This window comes from Tachyglossus aculeatus, chromosome 6 (genome assembly GCF_015852505.1).
Source record: "Tachyglossus aculeatus isolate mTacAcu1 chromosome 6, mTacAcu1.pri, whole genome shotgun sequence".
Taxonomy (NCBI): Eukaryota; Metazoa; Chordata; class Mammalia; order Monotremata; family Tachyglossidae; genus Tachyglossus; species Tachyglossus aculeatus.
In genome coordinates this window covers 38,103,541-38,122,502 of record NC_052071.1, presented here as the reverse complement: position 1 = coordinate 38,122,502, position 18,962 = coordinate 38,103,541, and the positions used below count along the sequence as shown (strand labels likewise).

Here is an 18,962-nt window from a genome sequence, read left to right as displayed (position 1 = left end):
ATTCTGATAATATAAGGGCTGGTTTTATTTGGCGGGGCCGTTAATTTTCTCTGCATTTAAATGGTAAGTACAATTTGAAAGCATTCCCTATATTCCTATGAAATAATAATAATGGCATTTATTAAGCACTTACTATGTGCAAAGCACTGTTCTAAGCACTGGGGAGTTTACAATGTGATCAGGTTGTCCCATGGGGGGCTCACAGTCTTAATCCCCATTTTACAGTTGAGGTAACTGAGGCACAGAGAAGTGACTTGCCCAAAGTCACACAGCTGACAAGAGGCGGAGCCGGGATTTGAACCTATGACCTCTGACTCCAAAGCCCGTGGTCTTTCCACTGAGCCACACTGCTTCCCCATCAGTATTTGTATTAAAGTGTCAGTATTCAGATATCAGTATTTGGGTTAAACTAGCTGAAACAGAAGCATTTTTAGGTTTATTAGGAAACTTCATCATAACTATTACGTGTGGATTTTGCTAAAATATGTGTATTACAGCTTTTAGACCATCCCTCACAAGAGTTTAGAATTTGAAATGCAGATTGTCAAATTTTGTTCATTTAATATATTTGGAAAATGTCATTGACTCCCTATAATATAAATTTACACCCCATTGTATAAATGTGTTTCTGGCAATGTTCGCTTGTGATAGAGAAATGAAAGTCACTTCATAGGAATTTAGCCCTATATTCTTTGAGCTTTAACAGGTTAGGTTGTGTGGTGATGTAAAATCATCTAAGGGATGTGATTGTGCTGAGGCTCTTGGATCACCACTTCTTTGCTTCCCACCAGTTTATTGCTAATTGACACCTGCCACATATCTAGGGGCAAGGATAGGGAAAGGAGGTGAAACCGACGGGCTTTAGCTGTTTGCTGTAAAATCTGGTAAAAATCTGTTGAGAACTTGATCAGGGTTAAAGTTGAAGCATGGACTAAATTGAGGTTTGAGAATTATTTGTTGATTTCATTTATTCATACTTTCCCTGTCTGAAGCGCTTTGTATGATCTGTACTTAGTAAGCACTTGATAAATTTGATTGCAGAAAATTAAAAGCTCAGAAGCTTATCAGAAGATAATGAATCTTTTCTCATTCCTACTTAAAATATGCCCCAAGTATAAAATTTGTAGCTTTGATTTCATTTTTTTGGTTTTTTTTTTGTGGGGGGTGTTTAGAGGGGAGGGAAAGAAAGAAAAGAGTGTCTTGTGAATGTTACTGATGCTTATTTAGAAGTGTTTTATATCAACCAATGGCATTTTTTGAGCATTTACTGCATGTAGAGCACTGTTCTAAGTGCTTGGGAGAGTTCAATACAATAGAATTGGTAGAAATGTTCCCTGCCCACAGTAAACAGTATCTATTGAAATTGTTACATTTATGGGCAGAAATGGTCTGCAACATTTTTGTATGCAAACGAGACCCTCCATCTAAACTTTAAAATACTGTTATGAAAAGGTCTATAAAATTAAGATTCCAGATGGGTTAACAACATGATTGAGAGGGCAATTGCAGACAGGGTTTAAAGGTTCAAAAATGTTGGTTGGGCAATATTGGCCCAGTACTAAATTATCTTTGTATTTAAGATTCATTTGAGCTTTCGGTTATTTTATATGGAAAAATTGATTCAGACCAGCTTTGAGACTAGATTCAAATCCTTTCCCACACACGTTTTTAGCAATCTAGCCCACTTTTTGCAGTGTCGCCTTCCACCATGATTTACTTCTTGGATAGCTCATAAACAGGAGCCTGAGTATATTTCTGCAATCAAAAACTGTGAGCTGAAATCTAGATTGATGAGACCCCAATGAAAGGAGAGGTAAAAGTCTCTTACTACTTCCCAATTTCTATTTATTTTATTTATTTTTTTTATTTGCCCCAACTACTCATTTTCAGAGCTGGTTGAGTGCTTGGCCCAAATGCTGTGATTTATCAGCTATTACTGGTGAATCATTAGCCTGTTATTTCCCTCCATTTTCCCCCCATTCTAGTTGTAATCAGTGTTTGGAAAATAAGATTGCTTTTGCCTTGGCTGCTGTATGGTTGGCATGGAGACCACCGTGGCCACTGAGTGGCTGGCCTGATTTGGAGGAGAAAATAGCCTGGAGAACACAGAGAGCATGTGTCTCCAGAGTTTGTATTTTGGATGGGGGAGCTGTGAAACTCAAGCCCCCAAATCACAAACAGCAGTCCTGATCTAGGATAACCCTCTCTGGCTCCGTGGTCTGCTTTGGGGGTGGAGGGCAAACCTTGGTCCAGATTTTTTTACCTAGCAGTCCCAAGTTTCATCTGGCTTAACCTTTGTCAAATCTGCTTATGGTGCCAAGACTCCTAATACTCAGTAATTTTGTTTTAAACCTCAGCCTTCCTCCACTTCAGCTCCTAGTGAATCACATGGCTTGGAAATGGTGCCTATATTTATGGGGACTTAGGAGGGGAGCTTCATGGCTCTGGAACCAGTGTGGCACATCGTACCTGCTGTAGGTTCTGCAAATTTCCACCAAGAAATAATAATAATAATAATAATAATAATAATAACATTTATTAAGTGCTAACTATGTGCAAAGCACTGTTCTAAGCGCTGGGGCGGTTACAAGGTGATCTGGTTATCCCACGTTGGGGGGCTCACAGTCTTCATCCCCATTTGACAGATGAGGGAACTGAGGCCCAGAGAATAATAATAATAATAATAATGATGGCATGTATTAAGCGCTTACTATGTGCAAAGCACTGTTCTAAGCGCTGGGATCTCATGCGACCCTTTGACGCCATTCCATTACACAACCTAAGAAGCATAACATGTCTTTGGCTTCTTGGTCTGCAAACTGCTAGCGAGGGGCTGTCCGGAACTCTGTTACAACTCTACCTCTTCTGTCTCCCTTTTTCCAGCAGGAGTGGAGGAGGTAAACAGCCCGAGACAGAAGTGATTGCCCTTCCTTTTTCTGACCATTGCCTCGACTCCTTCCTAACACCACGGGCAAGATGCTTGTGAGTCCCCGTTATTATTGATGGGTGGCGTAAGGAGGAATAAGGACAAAATTACAGGGAAGGAAAGTGTGAAATTACAGGGAGGAGAAGAGCAAAGGGGATAGAGGGAAGAGAATAGGTAGGAGCAGGAAGGGAACCCAAAGGAAATAGGAAGAGGAACATCCACAGACAGGAATAGCTGACCAGTAGGGAAATGGGTAAATGGAGAGCGAAAGAGGAGCAAGAGGTGATTTGAAGTGGCCTAGTGGAAAGAGCATAGGCCTGAGACTCAGAGGACCTGGGTTCTAATCCTGGCTCCTCCATTTATCTGCTGGGTAACCTAGGATGAGTCTCTTGTTACTTCTAGACTGTGAGCCCACTTCTAGATTGTGAGCCCACTGCTGGGTAGGGACTGTCTCTATATGTTGCCAACTTGTACTTCCCAAGTGCTTAGTACAGTGCTCTGCACACAGTAAGTGCTCAATAAATACGATTGATTGATTGTTACCACATCTTTAAAATGGGGATTAAGAATGTGAGTCCTATGTGGGACTAGGGACTGTGTCCATCCTGATTATCTTGTATCTATCTCAGCGCTTAGAAGCTAGAGGAGGAGAGTGACAAGAAGATAATTACAGGGAAAACAAATCTCAAGTCTCCAACAGCTATTTTCTCATAAAACTTTCTGACCAGGGACTTGAAGGCTTTCCTCCTGCTATCTCCATCCTCGCCTCTACTCCTCTCTCACTATACCCCAGATCACACTCTTCCTTCCTCCCAGTATGTCTCATTGGTCTCCCATTCCCAACCCATTCTCAGTCCTTTCCTCCTGTGCAGAAAGTCCAACCCCACCTCAAATCCAGCCAACCACTTCAGTCCCCTTTCAAAACCCTTTTCCAGGAGACATTCTCCATTGATCCCCACATTCCTGGTCATATTTTAAACTTTAGCCATCCTCATCACTCAGCTTCTAGTTTTTAATTGCTTTCTTTTGTTTTTTTTTAATCATTTGAATCTATTCTTGAGTCTTTTACTATTCCCTGTGGTATGGTTCACAATTATGTCTGCCTGTCCCCACCGTTAGATTGTGAGTTCCCTGAAGAGAGGTATGTTTCCAAGGGTCTAGAACAGTGCATGCAGTAGGTCTTCAGTAAATACTGTTGTTGATAAAGAAATGGAGGGAGAGAGGGGAAAGAGGAAAAATACAGTGGGTGTATAATTCAAGTTGAGGCTTGAGTGCCTCCGCTTGTGAAGATTCTTAAATTCAGTAGTTTGTCTCATTCAAAGTGAAACAATGCCCTTTGACCTGTGAAAAGAAAACACAAAACCAGCCTGTTCTTTCATTTCTACCAGGGATATTCATAGCTGAAACATACCCTTTTGACCAGGGCTTTTCTCTGCTGGAGTTCTTACTGTTAAGGTTTTGTAGGTGCCGAATAAAACTTAAGAATTAGCCTAAAGAGCAGATGAGCAAACCCCTAAGCTAGGAATGGGTAAGATGAAGGAAGGGAATTTTACAGAGCCACCTCGCCCTGCCCTACCACCAAACAAATGTCCAGAGCCCACAGCTCAAGTACTGATATTTCAGAGAAATGTTACTCCTCCCAATTCACAATGTAATTCACACTGGAAATGAACAATTCTGGGAAATAGTTTATTTTTAGAAAAAAGCGTGGTCAAACATATTAGACTTTAGTATACTATTTAGGGGGCATTTGAGGAATAAAATATTGATTATTGGGAATATAGTGGGAGGAAGTATGAATTTTATGACATATATCCCTGCTCCCTGTACTTAAAGATTAAACTACAAGATGTGTTAGGCTATCAGAACTTTAGTGCAGTTCTTTGATGGAGTCCCACAAAAGTGTCAATTTGCACAGCTTCAATTTAGAATCATTCCGGTAATTGTTTTTATTTCTAATTCTCCACTGGACTCTAATCAACTCCCATACACTCAGCTCCTCTGCTGCTAACCTCCTCACTGTGCCTCGTTCTTGCCTGTCCCGTCGTTGACCCCTGGCCCACGTCCTTCCACTGGCCTGGAATACCTTTCCTCCTCACATCCACTAAAAAACTAGCTCTCTTCTTCCCTTTAAAGACCTACTGAGAGCTCACCTCCTCCAGGAGGCCTTCCCTGACTGAGCCCCCCCTTTTTTCCTCTCCTCTCCTCCCCATCACCCCCCCGTCTTTCCCCCTTCCCCTCCCCACAGTACTTGTATATATTTAATACTCTATTTTATTTGTACATATTTATTACATTGTATTAATGATGTGTATATAGCTATAATTCTATTTTTTCTGATGGTATTGACACCTATCTACTTGTTTTTTGTCTGTCTCCCCCCTTCTAGACTGTGAGCTCATTGTTGGGTAGGGACCATCTCTATGTGTTGCCGATTTGTACTTCCCAAGTGCTTAGTACAGTGCTCTGCACACAATAAGTGCTCAATAAATACACCTGAATGAATTAATGAACTCCTTCTGCCTTTTGCCTAAAAGTGCAGCTTTTAATTTCTTTTAAAAACTCTTACTATTTTGGCACAAGTTGTAAATATTTTTTTTTCCAAAATAGGGTTGGCTGCTTCTTAGTCACTTGTCAATCCTATTTCATTTTTCATTTTTTTCTCCCACTTGCAGCGGCATTTCTGGAATATCAATCCTATAGTTATGTCAATCTTTTTTTGGCATTTAAGCGCTAATGCAAGTTAGGTTGGACACTGTCCATGTCCCATATGGAACCTCCAGTCTTAATCCCCCTTTAAGAGATGAGGTAACTAAGGCACAGAGAAATTAAGTGACTTGCCCAAGGTCACACAGCAGGCAAGTAGCGGAGGAGGGATTCGTATCCAGATCCTTCAGACACCCAGGCCCATGCTGTAGCCATTAGGCCATGTTGTTTTTTGTGGTGTTTATGCCAGAGAGGGAAATACAAATAATACACTAAGATTTTAGAGTCAACGGAAATACTTACAGGTCGCTAGAAGTTTTCAGACCCTCCTAGGCCAGGACTACTAGGCGGGAGTCTTATTACATCACACTGAGGTTTTCCGTGGATATAGAAGTATTTTGATCAGCAGCTAGATTAAAACCACCTACTGAGTAAATCAAAGCAGAAGCTATTCATGGGGCGAAAGCCTTTCAAACTTTGGTTATTCAATCAATCAGTCAATCGTATTGAGCGCTTACTGTGTGCAGAGCACTGTACTAAGCACTGTACTTATTGAAGCCAGGGGTGCTCAAGTAATAATAATAAAAAAGATATTTGTTAAGCACTTACTTCTTAAGCCCTGGGGTGGATACAAGATAATCAGGTCAGACACAGTCCCTGTTCTCTGTGGGGCTCATAGTCTCAGAGGGAGAAGAGGTGTTTAATCCTCATTGTAAAGATGAGGAAACTGAGGCACAGAGAAGTTAAGGGACTTGGCTAGGGATGCTTAGCAGGTGAGTGTCAGAGCTGGCATTAGGACCCAGGTTCTCTGATTCTCGTGCCTATGCTCTTTTCCCTAGGTCTTGCTGCTTCCCATTCTTAAGTTAAAATCACTGGGATAGTTGATCAACTTGATGTGATCACAGTAACCTCTTTGGGTGGCCTTCCTCTCTATGAATGCTTACTTTTAAACTATTCTAATAGTAAGGAAAGAGAAGGAAATTTATCATTATTTTGAACGTACAAATAGGGGTCTTTTCAGAGCTCAGTCGGTTAATGCACAGCTTTGCTGATAATGTAATGATGACTGTAAATATGTTGACCCACATTGGCTGGGGCAATAACTGCTTAGCTATTTGCAAACAGAGTATAAATTTTAATCACTTTTGTTAGCAGCGCTGTCCGTAATTGTATGGCTATAAGTAGAAGAATGAATTTATAATTGCTTGCTTTAGGATTCCGTTTTTTATATTAGAAGCAAGTGAAAATAATTGTCCATTTAATAGAATATAGAATTAAAGGGCCGGAAGGGGTTTCCAGAGACTGTCTAGTTCCCTATCCTGACACCTCTAATATCCAATCTATCTACTGTAATCGATCAATCAATTGTATTTATTGAGAACTTGGTGTGTACAGTGCACTCCACTAAGCGCTTAGGCGAGTAAAGTATAACAGTTGGTAAACACATACTTTACCTAGGTCTCATCTGTCTTGTCGTTAACTATTGGGTCACGTCCTCTCTCCTACATGGGACCACCCATTCATATTCAACAGACTACCACTCTTCCCATCTTCAAGGCCCTTCTAAAACCACATCTCCTCCAGGAAGCCTCCTCTGAATAACCTCCCATTTCTCTGATCTTATTGTCTCTCCTTTCTGTGTCACCTGTGCACATGACTCTCTGCCCCCTAAGCACTTTGATATCAAGCACTTTGATGATGTATGAGAAGAAGCATGGCCTAGTGGTTAGAGTCAGAAGGACCTGGGTTCTAATCCCAGCTCTTCCCCTTGGGCACATCACTTAACTTATGTGCCTCCGTTCCCTCATCTATAAAATAAGAAGACTGCAGACCCCATGTGGGATGGACTGTGTCCAATCTGATTGGCTTGTGTCTAGCTTGTAATTATATCATACCTTTAAATTATGTTTTAACTATAATTATATAATACATAATAATATAATTATACAATAATATATAATTTATACATTATTCATATTTATGTCGGTCTCCCCCTCTAGACTGTAAGTCCGTTATGGGCAGGGAACATGTCTGCTAATTCTGTTGTACTCTCCCAAGTGCTTAGTACAGTGCTTTGTACATAATAATAATTACGGTATTTGTTAAATGCTTACTATATGCCAAGCACTGTTCTAAGCACTGGGGTAGATACAGGGTAATCAGGTTGTTCCACATGGGGCTCACACTTTTAATCCCCATGTTACAGGTGAGGTAACTAAGGCACAGAGGAGTTAAGTGACTTGCGCAAGGTCACACTGCAGATAAGTGGTGGAGCTGGGATTTGAACCCATGTCCTCTGGCTCCCAAGCCCGTGTTCTTTCCACTAAGTCACGCTTAATAAATACGATTGAATGAACTACCCCAGTGCTTAGTACAATGCCTGGCACACAGTAAGTGCTTAACAAATACCATTACAAAAAAACTCCTACCTCCACAGCACTTAGATATATCTTTATATTTTGTATATTATATTATGTATATCTTTATATTCTGTTCCTTCCCTTATCTGTAATTTATTCTAACATCTGTCTGCCCCAGTAGATTGTAAACTCTTTGAGGACCAGGATCCCATCTACCTACTCTATGGTATTATACTCTCCCAAACAATTAGTACAGTGGTCTGCACTCAGTAAGTACAATTGATGATCGATTGATTGTATTCAAATCATCCCAGAAAGAAAGCTGTCAACTTTCCCATGTACTAACTTGTCTTAACTTTCCCTTGTACCATCCCAATATCTTGTAATACTTAGTCAGAAAGTGCTTCCTAATGACTAGTTGTCTGCAATTTAAATTCCATATCTCCTTGTCCTGTCCACAGTGGGAACTGAAAAACTGCTCACTTCACTCAACAAGCTATCCTGAGGGCTAAGTCCTTTCTTAGTCTTCTCTTTGCATGGCCTGAACATGCTCCTTTAACTCAAAAGGACTGTATTTCAAAACTGATTCAACTAGTTCACTCTTCTGTCCCTTTCTCAGGCTACATTTTAGCCATCGGACCCCAAAGTGAATTTGAAATGACCAATGCTGCGATTAGAAGAGAGGGCCATTGCTCGGTTCCTATATGCTATCTTCAGACCCTGACTTACAGTGGTCCACACTGGTCCAGTGAGGATTTTCCTGCTACCTCGGTGAACCAGTCCAACCCTGCTGGGCCTTTATAAACGTCTTGTTTATATCTAATCACCTTTCCAACTTGATCACTTTGTACTCTATCCTGATTTTCCAGTGTGCATTCCAATCAACCCAGAAAGAAGGCTGCTAACTTTTCCTTAATAATCTCCCTTGTACCATCCCAATTTGATAAACTGAAGTAGTGTGTTCTTGAATCCCTCAAGTCGATCATTAATAAGTTTGCTGGTGACATTTGTGGATTTGGTCATGAGACCTCTTAGCCAGAATGACCCTTTTGTCCCTCATTGCCTAGTCCATTTTCCTCTTTAGAAAAACTTGGAAAAGCTCTTCCACAACGTAATTGACGCACATCACTACTGCAGTTTATTATATTTTAGTCAAGCTGCTGTATTTGTGAACAGTGGTGAGGAAATCTTTTGTTGTTTTGTTCCATGCGAGATTTCAGCAAGTAACAAATAACACACATTATCAAAGCTGGGATTGTAGGATACTTTCATATTTTTTTTTTTATACAGACAAAAAGTTTTGGCCTATTCTTTAAGTTCAGAAATTCCAGTTACAGACTTTGTATTACTATACAGGTGTGGACTCTTTTTCATATATTATTTTTTTCCATTTGTTTTTATAACAGGCAGATAAGTTTTTTTTAACATATTTAATAGTCTGAACAAAGTTTATAGAGCCATTCAATAGAGTATAATGCTTTGTAAAGAGAGGCCTCCCAATGTGAGACAGAGCCCCTCCTCCTGAAAATGTACAAGCAATTGTTGTTTTTATTAAAAAAAACTCAACATGAACATATTTCACTGCCCCACCTCCATCCTCTTCTCCCAACACCCCCCACCCCCACCATAAAGGAAAACCAGTGAATAAGCCATTGACGCTTACATTTGGCGACTTTATACAGCAGCAGTGAAGTTTTTTTTGTTTTTTTAAATATATATTTTATCATTTGTTCTATCAATATATCTACAATATTGAATGAAAAGAAGCCTGCGAATGTAGTATTACACATTTTATCTTAAAATTAAACACTTAGAATTTTATTTCATTTTTAAGAACACGCAGATGCTCAACAAATTGAGTTGCCTTTTTCTGTTTTGGAAAACAAGGACAGCAAGAAACGATTTACAAATGGGTAACATTCTCAATGTGCCCTTTAGAAAAAAGGGATGGCTTTAAATTATCTGTAGCTGGTATTTTAAAGTGGGATCTTATTTAAACAGAATTTGTTTTCAGAGACAGATTTGAATCCTTTTTTTTTTCTTTTTCTCTGTTGTGACACAATGGCACGATGGGACTGGAGCGCTTTAGTCTTGTCTTCCATGCAGGCGGACACCAGCGGAGAAGCCTTTCGGGACAGAGCAAGATAAACGCAACAACTCCTCTGTGGCATTTGCATGGCACTTGTTTTGTGTGAATGCTGCACCATTTGTGAAGATGATGGAGAGCTGGCGCGGGAGTGGTATGCTCTCTCACCTGGCAGGTTAAAAAATATATTTCTAGGCACGCCCTTTCGGCCAGTCTCCTGCTGTCTTTGACAACTACGAGTTTCACAATATTGTTTTTCCATTGCAATTCCCCTTCGCCCCCCACCTCGGCCTTTGCCAATTCCTCCAGGCAGCTGTCTAGCCCCAGATACAAAGAGATGGATCTTTCAGCAGATAAAACATGGAGTAATTTCAATTAAAAAGTACCAACCAATGTGAAGGAAGCAAGGTTGCTAACAGATGAAGCTATCGATCCTCTTGCACAGTTGAGAAAGAACAGTTACCGTTGCTGTGCCTTCTATTATTTTAAAAAGTAGTTGTCTTGTTCTTGAAATCATGCCTTAAAGAATCTGTATGAGTCTCTGGTCATCAGAGGTTTATACCTTTGCACGACCACAAAATGGTTTGTTTATTCTCTTGATTTTCTTGGGTTGCAATGTTAGATCTAGGCTTGCCCTGGCTCCCCTTGGCAGAATACTCACTGTACACTTTCAGAAAATGTTTCCATCTCTTTAAGTGTTCAACCTAATATCAAGTGAAAATACGAAGTGGTTAGGTGTTTACAGCTGAAAAATGGGGACTACTCAGTCATGAGATTATTTAAAATGCCCCTAAATTGTGTGGGATAATGCATGACTTCAAATTGGATGTTGAAAAATTCTACACCCACAGATGGCGAGAATGATAAAGCCAGATAGGACGGCAATATACTAGAAGAACTCTTCAACGCTGATGAGCTGTTTGAAATGGTGGTACACGTATGGATCCGTTAAAACACTTTACGTTTTTTTGTCGAGTAAGTAGCGAAGTTGTTTTTGCATAATTGAAGGGGTTTCCTACCCCCCAACCAGTGCCCGGGAGACAGAGCGTTATTCTAACAAGGACATAATTCGATTCCTCCAGATGGCTTTGTTTATGCAATTGTCTCTCTCAACGTTATCACAAGCTGAAATAAATGAATGTTAAAATAGCTATATTTTCCTACTTTTCTCTTTATACCTCCTCATTGAGCCAGAAGGTGGAAGATCGGAAGAGATTTTGGACAGGTACCATTTGATCGTAGAGATTAATTTGACACGTTTCCACCATTGCTCCGTTGACACTAATTTTGACATATTTCATAGGCTGAGCAACAAAAATAGAGCCGGTCCAAACCTTGTCGGTAGACTCCAGGTAAAGTGCCATTCTCAAGATCCATGATTTTCCAGAGTTAAATCTAAAGCCTTCCTGTAGTGGAGGGAATGATTTCTTCTGAGGTTTGGAGGAGACCAAACAGGTGAAACAGAGAGCTAATTATCTACCGAATAAAAACTAAGCGCTGTTTCTCACTGGCTTTGTGCTCCTTTTTGCTCCAGCTTTCTCCTTTACTGAACGTGGCATAGCTTTACTCAAGCATATATTTTTCACTGTTAGCACCTTTATTTCAGTTCCTTTGAGTTCTAACCCTCGGGGACTGTGACGAGCAAGCATATACGCGTGTGCAGTTAAGAATGAATGACCGTGATGGCTCTGAGCCATCTAGAGGCAACAATTTAATGGTTCCTCTCTCCTCCCTCACCTCCTTAAAGAAATTGGTTTTGAAGAAACTTGAGTGGCACACCAAGGTCAGCGTCCAACAGGAATGTGCTACGATAATTAAATCTTGTAAATTCCAGTGCCAGGGATTGATCCCGGCTTCACCGCTTGTCTGCTGTGTGACCTTGGGCAAGCCACAACTTCTCTGTGCCCCAGTTAAACTCATCTGTAAAATGGGGATTAAGACCCGGGAGCCCCATGTGGGGACAGGAACGATTCACTTGTATCCATCCCAGCACTTAGTACAGTGCCTGGCACATAGTAAGTGCTTAACAAATACCACAGTTATTATTATTATCAGGACTTCTATGATAATTAGTGATTGGCAACTTTAATGGAGCTTTTGGCATCCCATTTCTTTAGACTGGGGAGGAGGAGAGAGAAATAGCAACATCCGGCTTGAAGACTGGAGTCAGGATGAGCCAACATAGTGAAACACAAAAGAATAATTCAGCTTCCACCTACTGAACGACATCTTTCTGATGAGACACTTTCTTACAGTCTTTTTAATAAGGAGCTTTAACATAGCTTCCCTCATGCCACCAGTGTGCAGTCATATCTCCTGAAGTGCAAACCATCTTATTCCAACCCTTTCCTAGCTCCTGCTCAAGTTCTTCCCCTCCCCTTCATTTATTTTCCCCTTAGGATTATGACTTTTCATCAAAAATATTTCCAGGAACTTAACTCTAGGGGAAGAGGGATAAATGCAGGGGCCAGGAAGTTAAGGTGGTTGGGGAAGGAGAGATGGAACAAAGGGAAAGGGAGCAAAATTTTGGAACCGAAAAGTTATTTTTGCAAACTATTTCCCTGAAAAAATACCTGCTACAATCAATAATGCAATTTTAAAATAAAAATGCCTGGAAAAAGGAACTGAAAAATCATGCCAAGAATCAGTTTCCTATTCTTAATACTTGTTTTGTTTCTTATATATATTTATAATATAGCTGTGAAGTTTATTTTTTTTGTTGTTTTTTTTTAAATTTTTTTGGTGCAAATATATTTGAGTGGCTCACGCATGTGAGGCCTTTGCTGGACTGAAGAGAAAGGAAAAAATCAATAAATGCATGTTATCTCTGTACAGCAGTTTCCTTGGTTTGAGCTCAGCCCAAACCACCAAAGTCTCTTCTTTTTTTTGTTTTCCTTTATGAATACATTTTTGTCTGTCTTCCCCCGTGCATAAAAAAAACCCCACCCCAGCTCAGAGTCCAAGCCCCCAACAGATGGTGGAATTTAGGAGTTCATTTCTATAATCATTAACGACAAAAAAAATCAGTAGGGGAAAACACCCCTTCCCCTCTCTAGTTCTTTTTTCTCTCTCCCCTTTTGTGAAATAAGCTATTCCTCATGTCCTGGATAAACAAACATCTGCCACACGATCCTTATTTGTTTAATTTATTCTTCTTTTTGCAAACCATCTGCAAAAAAAAAATAGTCTGAGAGCTTTGTTGTTTTCCTCTCTTGTGCATTGGCTTTTCTCTCTCTTTTTTTTTTTTTTTTGTGTGTGTGTGTGTGTGTACATATTTGCATTTCACTGTTGTGTGTGGGTTTGGGTGTCCATATTTGTTTCTGTGATTGTGTGCTTGAGAGAGAAGTTCTGGTTAGAGTGACGTCTCCATGCTGTGGATTGGGCTTCCTGGACTAGAAGAGGTAGCTGACTTGCTGGCATCCGTGGTCAAGTAGATGCCACTGTCTATGGCATTGTTGTTTTTGTTGGGGGAATGGGGCGGGCTGGCCCGGAGGCCCTTGCCTGGAGGCTCTTCATTCTCTTCCACATCTGTATCATCAATGAGAGGGATGTTGTGGATGTAGTCATTGATCAGAAACTCAGGCGTCGTCATGAAGTTGTGGATGGAGGTCTTGGATTCCGGTTTCTCCAGCCCTTCATAGAGAGAACTACGGAATGCTTTCACCACCCGGATCTAAAATGGGAGTTGAGGGGCAGGAGGGCAGAAGTTGGGATGGGGAGAGGAGAAGAGTAAGGAAGAAACAATAAGTTTTCGACTAATTGTTGTTGACTGGTCAGTCCACATTAATGACTTTGGGTTGTTGCATTATAATTGTTCATCCGCTTAAGAGCCAAATTAAAGAATCAGGTGGGTCCCTGTATACTCATCTCATTACTTAATATTTTTCTTGCACACACTAGATGTGCTCCTGAGAAGCGGGATCCCTAGCTCTATTCTCCTCCAACTGATCCAGACCAGTACCGGTGACAGGCTTCCCTCTTCTGACCCTCTTGGAATCTGTGCTTACATTTGGATGTGTGTGCCCTTGCTTCCTGCTCAGGAGAAGCAGTGAACCCAGTGTCTTTTGTATTCATAAGGGGCCCTATACATCTGGTTTTGATTCTGTACTGTCGTGGTGACTTTAATTTTCGGATTGGATTTTGGTTTTGGGTATCCGAAAGTTGCCCATGTCTTCCAGGTATTGTTGTAAGGAAATGGGGTAATTACTGCTTAAAATAAAAAAGGCACTAGTGGCATAAGAGCATTAGTTTTTCATTATCCTCTTATTAACTAACAAATTATTCTTGGAGGAAAGCTTAGCCAACAATTTGGAAAGAGCAGGTTGTGAATTGAGCTGAAAGTTAGTGTAAGTTTGGTATTGCAACCTTTGTCAGGCAGAGCTAACCTGTCAGCAATGGACATGCAGTAGCACAAAGTACAGCACTTGGCAGCCTGTAGGAGATCGATAAACCTTAGTGATGGACTGACTTGCTAGAAGTTTTCCAGGGAGCTGAGGCTGGGCACCTGCCATCTGAGAACCTTCTGCTCAAGCTGTGCAGAAGGCAAAGACTAATTCCTGTGGTGGCTGAGCTACTAAAATCTTGGTGGGCCTCTTCTCACCATTCATGTGTTCTTCATGCCATCTCTCAGGGAGGCTTCTTAATTCCCCCACTCTTGAGAATCTTCAGTGGTTTATTTTGGTTAGACGTTTAAATAACATACAGGCAATGGGCTCTGAGAGGGGCAGGGCATCTGGGGAGCAAGTGTGATCAAGGACCCGAGAGAAAACATTTGTCTTTAAGAGAAAGCTAAGTCCTAGAGCGCTGCATTCGAGGGAAAATGAGCTCAGTGTGGTCATGTTGGCACTAGGGACTCCATTTCATTAGGGTTCTATTGTTTCCAAGAGAAGAAACCAAAAGGGTATTCAACATATCGGTGATGGACTTGGTTTATTGGTTTATTTCTATTTGTTTTATGCTCCTCTAGGAAATAGTAGCCCTCTAAAAGCAGAACTCGCTCTTGGAGTTGAGTCCCCTGAAACTGCCAGTTCCTTTTCCATTTTGCTCCTGTTGCACTCTTTTATTTTTAATTTTAAGAAGAGGAACCCAACCTTTTTCTTTACATCAGCCCTCGATGCCCTACATCAGATTTGAATTTGGGAATGGGCTGAAGACCATTTGCTTTTGATGGGCTCTGCACACCTAATTCTGTACCTAGAAACTGACCAGTGGGGTAGTCATTGACTTCTTAATCATGCTGATTTAGTCACGGAGAACAGAGAAGGCCACGTTTAGTGCACAATAGCTTGAGCCAGTCTCAGTTAAGTGTTCTGCCCCCGATAGACGCGCAAATCCTATTGATTGATGGATTAGTTCTGGTTCTTCAGCCTCTTGAGGCTGGCGGCCTACGTTCCGTTTCCTCCTCTGCTATCTTGGCCATTGGGATGGAGTCACTTCTTGCCTCCCTTTCAGAGGAACTGCGTTCTTCAGGGCTGGTTTTTGGGCCTTGATTTTGTGATACGAAGAGTAATCCAAGCGCTCTCAAATATTTTAGAGCACGTTTAAATAACATACAGGCAATGGGCTCTGAGAGGGGCAGGGCATCTGAGGAGCAAGTGTGATCAAGGACCCGAGAGAAAGCATTTGTCTTTAAGAGAAAGCTAAGTCCTAGAGCGCTGCATTCAAGGGAAAATGAGCTCGGTGTGGTCATGTTGGCACTAGGGACTCCATTTCATTAGGGTTCTATTGTTTCCAAGAGGAGAAACCAAAAGGGTATTCAACATATCGGTGATGGACTTCTGGCCAGGTTCTTCCCTCCCCATTCCCTGCCTAAGTGCAAGTCCTTTATAACATCTATCCCACTCACCCGTCGTACTTAGAGAGGATTTTGTAAAATGGTTCCTGATGAGCATGGATGAACAATTATATATTGTTGGATGTATTAGTGTGGACTGATCCAGGCTGAGGAACATATAAGACAGAACAGTGCTCGTTGGGGTGTGGGTACATTTTCTAATTAACAAGGACGTCATAAAAAAGAAAGGAAAAACAAGAAGCAGAAGGGATGCTTGTGATAGAATATGCAACATAAATGTGCTATTGATTAATGAGTATTACATATATATATATATAATACACACACACATATAGTTTAGATATAGAGCGTGAAGGCCATTTTGGAAATAGATGTGCTTTTAGTACGTCACTCATTCATTCAGCCCTTATGGTACAATGCCGTGATCATGAGAGTGATAGTGGAGGATGATGAAACAGTAAAATAGAAGCAAAGGGCTGGGGAAAATCACCCATGGATTTGTTTAAGAAAACAACAAAAAACAAAGTACGCTTCCAAAAAAATCCCACATAAGTAAAAAAAAACAAAAACCCAAAACAAGATTGAAACCGTATGATGGCCACTTTTTCAATTTTTTCTGTCCTCATGTCTTGGGCAGAATTAAAATCCGGGGGTCAAATGCTGCTGTAGCGCTGAGAAAAAACATGCATTTTAAGATCATTTTCTAGCCTGCCTACTGCATCAGTCTTACTAAGTTTTAGGAATATGATTTGGATTCTAGCAGTCCGCAATACATTTGCCGTCATTAAAAATGTTCTGAAAGTCCCACTCTTGCCCAGTCTTAATTGAATCCCACTGCTGAAGTACAAACCATTTAGTCCAGAACTGTCCGCTTTGTTCCTCAAAAGCATCCATGAAACCCTGGTAGATTTCTCTATGGAAGGCAGAGAAACCTTGGCAATATCCCACTGTGGGAAAACGTTCCCGTTTTGAGAGAAATCCTGAATGTAGTGGGTAGGAGAAACTGGAACCACACATCGATCCATTGGAAATGCTTACAGTTAGCTTCAGAGTTCTCATTTATAAAAGCCATTTCCTATATTTGACTTCTAGGTTGCAGCTTAAAAGCCAAATGGAAAACCTTTTGCCAACAGCCTAGGATAAGAGCGTTCTTTTGATTTGTGAAAAGAAATCAAGCAGACTTTATACCCTGAGAATGCAAAGAAAGGATTCATGCTCAAATTCATGCACCAGAAATGGAAATACTATCTTAGAAAGGCCCCATTTCATAACCACTGCATTAATGCTTGGTGGGGGGGTTGAAGCTGAGAAATTAAAATCAAAATCCACAGTTGGTCCTTTAATGGAGAGGCAAAAACCTAAAAAAAAAAAAATGAAGAAGTGGTGGCATTGGAGAGCACGTTATGTTTCGGCAAGCGGAAAGTGCTGATGACAATTAAAACTAGTAAAAGTGGCCTATGATTGACATCCTTGCCTTTTTTAAGCTGTCAAGAAGCACTTTAGAAAGTGTGCTTGAAGATGTGCAAGCCCTGAGGAAAATTCTTCTGAAACCTTTGCAACTATGATATTCAACACGGGTCCACTTCCATAGCACTCTGAATCCCCAAGAATCAAGAAAGAGCCCAAAATGAAGGCAAAAGCTGCTTCATCCTGAAGGGGAGGTGCAGCCTTTTGGGAGAGTTACTGCTACAGAACAAGAACATTCAACCGAGGCAGGGACATGAGCTTAGGGAAGCAGCATGGCCTAGTGGAAAGAGCCTAGGCCTTATTGCACTCTCCCATGTGCTTAATACAGTGCTCTGCATGTAGTACCATAGATACCATTGATTAATTGATTGGGAGTTAGAGGGCCTAATCGTGGCTCTGCCATTTTTTTAAATAATGAAATTTGTTAAGCTCTTACAATGTGCCAGGTACTGTACTGATTGCTGGAGTAGATACAGCGTGGCTCAGTGGAAAGAGCCCGGGCTTTGGAGTAAGAGGTCATGTGTTCAAATTCTGGCCCTGCCAATTGTCAGCTGTGTGACTTTGGGCAAGTCACTTCACTTCTCTGTGCCTCAGTTACGTCATCTGTAAAATGGGGATTAAGACTGTGAGCCCCCTGTGGGACAACCTGATCACCTTGTAACCTCCCCAGCGCTTAGAACAGTGCTTTGCACATAGTAAGCACTTAATACATGCCATTATTATTATTGTTATTTTCAAGCTAATCAGATGGGTCCCAATATGTGTCCTACATGGGGCTTAGTCTTAATCCTCATTTTACAGTTGAGGTAACTGAGGAAAACAGAATTTAAGTGATGTGCCCGGGGTTACACAGAAGACAAGTGATAGAGCTGGGATTAGAACCCAGGTCCTTCGGCCTCCCAAGCCCGTGCTCTACCCACCAGCCCACGCTGCTTCTAAAGTGGTTTGTGACTGCCCTGTGACCGTGGACAAGTCACCTAACTTCTCTGGGCCTCAGTTTCCTCATCAGTGAAATGGGGATTCACTACCTGTTGCCCTTACTACTTAAACCACGAGCCCCGTGTGAGACAGGGACTGTAACTGTTCTGCTTATACAGTAACTACCCCAAGGCTTAGTGCAGTACCTGGCACATAGTAAGCATTTAACAAATGCCACAGTCATTAGGAAGTGGAAGGAGAGCAGAGGACGTCGTCAGAAGGTCTGTTTGTTTTCTAACAAGAAAAAGGCCCATTTTACTTCCCAGTAAAGGGAGGCTTCATATGCAGTTTAACAAACTTCGGTTGCCGTGATTGCAGCTTCACATCTTTCTCCAAGTGCTGAGGGCTCCAGGGGTCCTAAAAAGCATTTTTATAGAAGAAACTCTGAACTCGCACTAATGCATAAAACTGGACATTTTTGGTTGGCTTGAGTTTTTGGTTCCTTTGGAGCAGTTAGAAACGTTTAGGTTTTTCTAGGAAAAGAGCTACTTACAACATCGCGCTTTCCATAATGATTAAACCATCGCGCAGGACCAGAAGAAAAATCTTTTTCTTGCATCGTGAAAAAGAATACACATGCTCTAGAGAGTTGTGTTAATGAAAAGCAGTGAACACCCTCACGGGGTGGCAAACAGGCCTAGAACA

General features: G+C 41.2%; 1 protein-coding gene across 6 annotated transcripts in view; it reads right to left on the bottom strand.

Annotated features, from left to right (window-relative positions):
• Nucleotides 1-12,062: 12,062 nt before the first annotated feature.
• ATP2B3 (ATPase plasma membrane Ca2+ transporting 3) overlaps nt 12,063-18,962 on the bottom strand; it is a 182,714-nt gene continuing 175,814 nt past the window's right edge. For 4 of the 6 annotated variants that reach the window (XM_038747648.1, XM_038747654.1, XM_038747649.1 and 1 more), the window contains one exon: nt 12,063-13,751. In XM_038747648.1, coding sequence (XP_038603576.1) covers nt 13,431-13,751 — 321 coding nt within the window. In that variant the 3' untranslated portion in view covers nt 12,063-13,430. The remainder of the gene's footprint in view (nt 13,752-18,962) is intronic. The other 2 variants (XM_038747651.1, XM_038747653.1) reach the window with 1 other exon arrangement.